The sequence below is a fragment of the Lipotes vexillifer genome, unplaced genomic scaffold (genome assembly GCF_000442215.2).
Source record: "Lipotes vexillifer unplaced genomic scaffold, Lipotes_vexillifer_v1.1 scaffold966, whole genome shotgun sequence".
Classification (NCBI taxonomy): Eukaryota; Metazoa; Chordata; class Mammalia; order Artiodactyla; family Lipotidae; genus Lipotes; species Lipotes vexillifer.
The window spans coordinates 277,680-286,081 of NW_006795769.1; the positions used below are offsets into that span (position 1 = coordinate 277,680).

Below are 8,402 nucleotides of genomic sequence, written 5' to 3' on the forward strand. Positions count from 1 at the left end.
TTGCCGGGGACGGCGGCCGGTGGGGGCCGGCGTCGGGTGAGTGGCTGCCGGGCAAATGAACCCCCCCCAGGCGGTAGCGACTGATGCTCGGCGCTCCCGTGGGCCAGACACCACAGCACGAGCACCCACGTCTCCAGGGGGCAGGCAGGCGGGCTGGCTGCAGGGCCGCCACTGTCCTCATGTCAGCAGCCCTGCCCCCCGGGCGAGGCCAGTGTCCCCTCTTGGATTGACCTGCTGTGCTGTGTGGGCCCACTGCCCTCCACCTGGTCAGAGGGCAGTGTGGCCATACTTAGCCCCTCCCACTCTGACCAGGGCGCAGGCAGGCCTGAGGGACCCACTGGCCTCGTCCCCACTGGAGAGGCCAGGCTCGCTGGGAGGCTGCGCACGCACAGGAGACCCTGGACAGGGCGGTGGTTTCTGTTTCTGTGTCCAAGTTGGCTGGGTGTTCCCAGAGGATGGGGCGAGGGAGCTCTGGAGGGAGGGGCCGTCCAGGGCAGGTCTGACCCACGGGACCCCAGTGAGGCTGTAGGGGGCGCCAGCTGTGCCGCATGCGGGCTGTGTTCCCCAGGGAGACCGTCATCAGCGTTGCTGAGCTCATCAGTGCCATGAAGCAAATCAAGCACATTCCCGAAAACAAGCTCATCAGCTTGGCCTCGGCACTGGACGAAAACAAGGATGGCAAGGTCAACATCGACGACCTTGTCAAGGTGGGTCGTGGGGGTCTTGCTGGGAGCCTTTTCCACCTGTGCGTCCACCCGAGAGGCCCCTGGGGCTGGTCTCGCCCTCGCCACAAACACAAAGTGGAGTCAGGGCAGTGAGGCCATCCGTCCGGAGCAGGCCACCTGCTCTTGGCTGGATGCCTGGCCTCCCCTGGCCCAGCCCTGGCCGGGTCTGCGGAGCACGGTGTTGTGGGGGCTGGGCCTCGGGACCCCTGGGGGCCGCCAGAGGCTTGAGAGGGTGCCGGGAGCTTGGGCAGCCCAGGCGACCTGCACGGGGCTCCCGCCTGCACAGGACGGCTGTGGGCTCTGGCGTTCCTGTGGAGAGCACGCCTTCGCCAGCGGCTCTCACGGCTCCAGGGTCTCTCCAGCCCGTTGGGGACTTTCCACTCAAACGTCTACCCAGGATGTCAGCGGACGTCACTTTGGTCGGGGGCACGGCCTTCCCCGCTCGTGGGCCGAGCGCCGTCACCCTAGCGGCAGCAGTGGCTGGGCGGGGCCCGTCGTCTGGGGCCCCTCCTTGGTGCTCACGTGCTCTGCCCGAGCAGGGCCCGGCCCAGCAGCCTCTCTGTGTCGTCCATCCCACCTTCCTGCAGCCCTGCGACCTGAGGGAGGCACAGCTGGCGCCTTCACCTGGGCCCGCTCCCTGGCGGCTCATAGCCTGGTCTGGGGCCGTGGAGCCTGTTGGCTCCATGCGGGTTGGGGTGCGGCCCTCAGAAGACCGGGGCAGATGGGGGACCCAGGGCCCCCGGTGGGACAGCGTGGCCTGCGAGTGCCAGAGGCCATCCCAGCCTGGTGGCCGTGTGCCGTCTGCCCTCCGTGTCCTGAGGGGAGATTTCGTGCTGTGAAGGGGCAGAGCCGCCTCTGAGGCCCTCGTCCCTTCCCGTGCGTGCAGGTGATCGAGCTGGTGGACAGAGAAGACATCCACATCTCCACCCGCCAGGTGGCTGAGATAGTGGCCACGCTGGGGAAGGAGGAGGAGGTGGAAGAGAGGGAGAAGGCCAAGGAGAAGGCCGGGACGGAGGCCGCGACGGAGGCCGCGACGGAGGCCGCAGAAGGGAAGAGTTAGGGCCCGCCAGCTCTCGGGTGCCTTGGTGGCCCTTCGTGCATCTGCCGCAGCCGTCCCCTAGCGTGACAGAGATTGCTTTGAAGTGATTCTTAGAGACAGATCTAATATTTTGTCTGGAATAAATCAGAAACTTCATAATCAGTAATTTTTAATTTTCATCATTCCACGAAGATTCAGTCAGTCTGGAATCCCTGAACCCCTCCAGGGAGTCTGCTCTGGATTCACACGGTGGCCCAGTGCTGTTGTGGTCCCAGCTGTGGCAGGCAAGCGTGCGGCCTGCCGGCAGCGGGGGGTCGTGGCCCTGCACAGCCCCTTGGGCTCCTGAGGCGGCTCGGGCCTCCCCGCGTGTCCCCTGGCGGTGTCTGCTGCGGGAGGAGAGAGGACCGGCCGCGTGGACTCCCCGTGCCCGTGGAGCCCCGAGCGTGGGATTGGAGTCGTGCAGACACAGCCGCCTCGGCCTGGAGAAGATGCTTCATGAGTCGTGGGCTTGGATTCCCACAGATCAGTGTGAACAGGAGCCACTCATGCGGGCTCCCAAGCTCACACCTGCAGCGAGTGAGCGAACACGTCCGTCGTCTCCGTGGCCTCTGGAGGGCTGCGTTCTCTGACGGGGATGTCAGGTCTCCTGCAAGTTCACTCTGACGTGTGTATCCGAGCTCTTTCTTGAGTTCTCTTTGATTCCCACCTAACCCTAACCACTTAACTGGTACAGAATTTCCTCACATGACAGTCTGCCCACCTGAGCAAATCCAACGTAAATTATGCCAGGAGAGGTGCTAATGAAGCCCTGGAAAATGAAGCATCTCGGGTGCAGTAATTTGTTGTGCTTTCAGAAAGTTTCCTCATTTGGGGTGTTAGCGCCTCACCGCCCCCCCTGGGTGTTTGGAGCGGGTTTCACCGCGTGTCCGGTGACGGGTCGACAACCGACAGCTCGGGGAGGCCAGTGCTCCGTGGCACCGGTGAGGGGCGCTGGGTGGCCTGCGGCCCCAGCTCTGCCTGGCTGCCCCCGCGAAGGCTGGGTCAGGTACAGCAAGAACGTTCTTTGGGGGAAAACAGACAGGAATCGGAAGACATGGGCCTAGAGTGGCCAGATGAGCTGAGGGAGGACGACGACGAGATGATAGCTTCCAGGTTACTTGAAACTTTTTACCCAGCCACTAAAGAAGAAACTCGACAAAATAAGATTCTGTATTCTCAGATGTAAACCTTAGTAAAGGGACAGTGGGTTCTAAAGGGTTCCTAGTTCAGTTATTCAAGAGGCACGTTCCCCATGCTTAATTGATATTTATGAGTTCTCTCACACGTGTTTTACTGGCCTGGTTTTCTGCTGCGAAAGCGTGCTTGCTCGTGAACTTCGTGGTAGCCGGCGTGCCGCGGATGGGGTCCTTCCCACCTCCGTCCTCACCTCGCTGCCTTCGCCAGGCGCCTGGGGCATCCCCGTCGCTGCTGTCGCACACCCACCCCGCCCTCCCGGATCGTGCGTGTCTGCGCCCCCAGTGCAGCGGGACCCTTCGCTGGTGTTTGTACCGTGGGTCACTGTCTGCTGCAGGCTTCCCCCTTCGCGTTGCTTGATTTTACTGTCCCGAACTTTATTTATTGCCGCTGACAGGGGTGCCCGGGTACAGGTGTATGGAACGCGGCTCTGGGAACGAGGGTCTTATGTGACGAGTGAGGCGTCGGGGCCGCCGTCTGTTGACTGAGTGCCCGGTGCCTGCGCCCGGCCTTCCTGAGCTTTCTCAAGAGGACGCCTGTGTCCTCGGGATCTGTGACGTCCTCGGGATCTGTGACGCGGAATGGGAATCCTTCCTTCGCTCCACCTAAACACCTGTTTTTTCATTACGGATTCAGGAAATTGGCACATGGCTTCCAGAGTCGCTTTGGAATATCAAAATCCAGACTTTGAAAAGGAAGGGCACCTGGTAACTTGCAGAGAAGAACCTCTAGGCGGTGATCTTCACGGCGGGCCCTGGGCCGCTGGCGGCTCTGTCTGTGTGTCCGCCAGGGGCCCAGGGCCGGCTTCGCCTGAGGGCCGCCTCCTTGGGCTGTGTGTAAACACCTTTTTTAGAAATAGTGTTTTTATTAAAATATCAAATTCGTGTTCCTGTAACAGCTCAAAGCCAGATTTGTGAACTGTGTGGCCCACCGGCAGTCAGGGCGGGAAATGGCAGAGCTGTCTGAGCGTCTGGTCCCAGCCTCGTGGCAGGAGAGCGTGACGAGAGGGCCTTCCAGCGCTCTGGCCCTGGCCTCTGGTGTCCCCTTGTGCTGTGACCGTGTGCCCTGCCCGTCCCCTCAGACTGTGCTGGTGACTAGGCACTCGAGTTGATGCAAGGAGAAGGTTGAATAAAGCGCTGTCGTGACGGCCTGTCTGCCCCGTGACGGTCTGTCTGTCAGGTCGACGAGGCAGCCCCTGCCTGACCAGGCTCTCCTCTCCCCGACCCTCAGTGGCCCCGGGGTGGGGGGTGGTCCCTGGTGGGCAGGGCTGGGACCCTGGCCAGCCCTAGGGGGTGGAATTCTGTTCTGAGAGACTGAGGGCCCCGGGGATCAGGGACAGCACTGCCTAAGGGCTGTGCCCTCCACTGTCTGAGGGGGCCCTGAGGAACTGCGGTCTCCCCGACACCAGGACAGGGCCCAGAGAGCCGACGACGGAGTGTGCGGACCGGGGGCCAGCCCGCAGCGCCCCCCCCCCCCCCCACTGCCTCCCCGGCCCCCATCTCTGGGCTCCGGGGGGGGTGGGGGGCACCCTACCCTGGGCAGAGGGCTATCAGGGACAGCACTGCCTAAGGGCTGTGCCCTCCACTGTCTGAGGGGGCCCTGAGGAACTGCGGTCTCCCCGACACCAGGACAGGGCCCAGAGAGCCGACGACGGAGTGTGCGGACCGGGGGCCAGCCCGCAGCGCCCCCCCCCCCGCCCACTGCCTCCCCGGCCCTCATCTCTGGGCTCCGGGGGTGGTGGGGGGCACCCTACCCTGGGCAGAGAGCTGAGGCCCAGCCGGGAGGGCCGCCAGGCAGAGGGTCCTACCTCCCCATCCTCCCAGCGTGGACAGACCGCCCCCCGTGAGCTGGGACGTCCAGCCTGTCTCAGGCGGCCTCACCCCTGCACTGGCCCCAGGTCCCGTGGGGGCTCCTTCTACCCTTGCTGAGCCCTGACCCCCTGCCCAGGGACGTCCTCACCTGCACCCCATCTCTCCCTGAGCCTGGCCTTGGCCACAGTCTGCCCCAGGGGTTCTGCGGGCTCGCACGTGGGTCGTGACCCGTGTGGAAGGGAGATCGCTCCTGGGGGTGCAGGCACGGGCAGGGGGGCTCCTGGGCCTCAGTGGCTCCTGTCCAGGTTTATCTCACCCCCGGAAGGCACCCAGTCCCCTCACGCTGAGGACTGAGTGTGTCCACCGTACTTGGACCCTCCTCAGGCCGGGCCCCGGGAGAAGGTGGCCGGGGTCGGGGCCGTGCGAGTCTTCAGGTACAAGCCAGCGCCCCAGGATTTGAGGCTTCTCACTTCTGTGGTTCAGAAGGTCACATCGAGGGTCACCAAGGGCTCTGGCAAGGCTGACCCAGGGCGGGGGCGGGCGAGGGGGCTATATATAGTCCAGGGACACCACAGCCAACCTAAAGGGACACTTCCGGCCAAAGTGAGGACAGAATGAGTAGCAAAAAAAGACAAAATCGATCATAAACAAAAATCCACACACCCAGCTGATCCTCAGGAAAGTCTTTCCCTGCTGATGCAGATTCTTAAACAGCGAGAACAGGTGACAGGAAAGAATTGGGGACTACTACCCTGTTTTCTCAGGAGGAAATAGAGCCCATCCCAGGAAGCTCTTCAGGGAGAATTCCAGCTGGTGGACAGACGGGAGAAACGCTGGAACCCACCTGGATGGCTACCCTGGGGTCACGGGGGTGGGGAGCTGGGTGTGCGGGGCCACTGGCTGTGTGCCCCAGGCACTGCCCCAGACACCCAGCCGGGGAAGTCTGATGACCCCCCACAGGAGCCACCAGCATGTCCATGGCCATCCCCCTCCAAAAGCCACACGTAGGGGGAGGAGGGACAGCCAGATGGGGTCCTGATTTAAAACCTTCAAAACCTGCTTCAACTGTGGTGGGGGGGCGACTGGGGACGTTCTGTTCCGGGTGGCAGCATGTGTTTTTACACGTGGCGATGCGCCCCCCTGAAGACTGTGGGGCCGAGAGGTAGACAACTGCGTCAGAGTGTATTCAGGCACCCACCCGCCTGGGGAAGAGGACACCGAGAGGTCGCTATCCAGCCTGGCGACACTACAGGGTGGGAACAAGATTCCGGAGGCCAGGGGGCCAGGACAGAGGTGCAGACGCACACACCAGGTGAGTCACCCCAGGCCGCGAGGGGAAGGCAGAGGGCGAGGCCGGACCTAGAGGTCCGAGAATGAGGGCTCCGGACCCTCTGAGGGCGGGCGGAGTGTTGGCGCCTTGCTCCCTAAGCCCCGCGGCAGCCCGCCCCCGGGCCTGGGCCGGACCCCACCGGCCCTGGGGCTCTGAGAAGACGCCGGGCCGCGGGCGGAGGCGGGGCCGAGGTGAGGGGCGGGGCCAGGTGGGCGAGGGGGCGGGGCAGTGGTGAGGAGCGGCGGGGAGGTTCCGGGGAGGACTGGGCAGTTCCCCTGTCGGGCACCCCAACCTGCCCACCTGGGCCCGTCCCTCTCCGGCCAGCGCCCCGCCCCGGGTCTCCGTCCGGTGTCCCGGAAAGCCGCGCCTCGCCCGCAGCCAGTCCCCTCGGTGTCCAGAGCGCGCACCCGGAACCCAGCCGAGTCCAGGCAGGAGAGAGGCCGGGGGCAGAGCTGGGGCTCCGCCCGGCCAGCGCTAGAGGGCCCCGCACCACGCCCGCACTGCGCCCGCCTCGCTGCCTCCCCGCCTCCCGGCCTTGGCCTCCCTCCAGGCTCTGGCCTTCGCTGGCCTCCTTGCCATCCGCGTCACTATCGCCGCGTGTCTCCCGAGCGCTGGACACAAACACGGGGTCTCTGGCAGGCTGGAGGGGCTTGGGGGCCGGGAGCGCTTTCCCGAGTCGGGTCAGGTATTGGGCGGCATCGTTATCCAGAACCAAGCTCCTAGCAACCTCTCCTGCTCTCCAGAAAGAGGCCCCAGAAACCCCCTCAGTTGGAAGGTGAGTTGGACACAGCAATAAGGGGAGCGAGTTTCTTAGAAGCCAGAGTAAAAGTTCACACCATCCAAGACCGTGAGGCACGAGGGACAGAGGGAGGGGCACCAGGTGGCAAAGCAGGGGCTAGCGGCGGAGGGACAGCCAGCCCTGGGCAGCGCTGGGTCCCAGGGAGGACGCGAGTCTGCCTAGCCACCTGTCCCTGAATCCACCCGAGTCCCCCACTTGGCCTGGGCACTGCTGCCTCCTCCACGAAGCCTTCCCAGACTTAACTCCCACCACCGCTGGGTGGGTGCCCAGCTCTGTCTTCCGTCTCCCTCGGGCTGTGAACCGTGTAGTAGACGGGCCCAGATGCTGTCACTGGGTCCTCAGCACCCCAACGAGCCGAGCATCAGCATGCAGCACCTGCCCAAAGTTGAAGGAGTGGCGGCGGTGGAGTGCAGGGGGCAATGGTGGGGCCCAAGGCGGGTGCCAGGCCTGGGAGGGGGTGGGAAGGCAGCCAGGAGCAGGAGTGTGGCCAGGAGTGCAGAGGGCTGAATAGGGCGCCAGGTGAGGGCTTTGTTTACATGGGGCTCCATGGGGGGGGGGGGACCCACCTAGAAACGTCCCCCTCTCCCAGCTGACAGGGTAGGCAGACACCAGGGGGCAGGGTGAGGAGAGGGAGGCCTTGGAACCAGCAACAGGTACCTGGACGTGACCCTCAGGGCCCCTGAACTCCACGAGCTGGGGGCAGATGGGGGATGGGCAGGCCCAGAGCATTTCCCCATTGCCCCCTCCCACAAACACATCACCTGCATTCCCTGCCCTTGGAGACCCCCGACCAAGGCGGTGAAGACCACTGGTGACCCTGAGGTTCCGCCCTGCCAGCGTCGGGCCCCCGTGCAGCTGGGCACACCGGATCACCCTCACCCTAGCTCTGCCCAGGACACATCGTCTCTGAGCCAAAGACCAGGGCTGGAAAGCCTTGGGAGGGGGGCCCCCACCCCTGCAGCTGTTGCTCCAGCAGCAACTATTGACCCCTCCCTCCTCGGGGGACAGATGACAGGACTTGTCCCAGGTGGGCGGTGAGTACCCGGGAGCTGCCCGGGACTCCAGGACAGGAGACAAGAAAGCATGGATCTGGACCAGTTGTCTGTTTATTTTTTGGAAAGCACGTCTGCTGGTTTGGGCCAACACCTTTGGCCCCCACAAGGCTGGGGGCCCTGAGAACCGAGACCACCCTGAGCCCGCTGACAAGCAGAGAACAGCCGCCCAAACTCAGGGCCATTAACAGTACAAAAAGTAACAAAACTGAATTTGTGGCTTTCTCTCCCAAGCTTTGAAAGGTAGCAGTCCGGGCTACAAAAGTCTAGAAGCATTGCGTAAGAAGTGTTAAATCTACAGCAAATACATCTTGTAAAAACTCAATAAATTATATATATAGATATATATAAACTTGTAACATCTAATAACATCTGAACCTGCATGCAGGGCTGCCCACCCCCCCCCCCCCCCG

The 8,402-nt window shown here is 63.6% G+C and overlaps 1 protein-coding gene across 1 annotated transcript in view; it reads left to right on the forward strand.

Annotated features, from left to right (window-relative positions):
* LETM1 (leucine zipper and EF-hand containing transmembrane protein 1) overlaps positions 1-8,402 on the forward strand; it is a 38,554-nt gene that overhangs the window by 29,653 nt on the left and 499 nt on the right. The window contains exons 13-17 of the mRNA XM_007467899.1: positions 569-707; positions 1,612-1,780; positions 3,122-3,262; positions 6,238-6,329; positions 6,689-6,913. Coding sequence (XP_007467961.1) covers positions 569-707; positions 1,612-1,780; positions 3,122-3,262; positions 6,238-6,329; positions 6,689-6,913 — 766 coding nt within the window. The remainder of the gene's footprint in view (positions 1-568; positions 708-1,611; positions 1,781-3,121; positions 3,263-6,237; positions 6,330-6,688; positions 6,914-8,402) is intronic.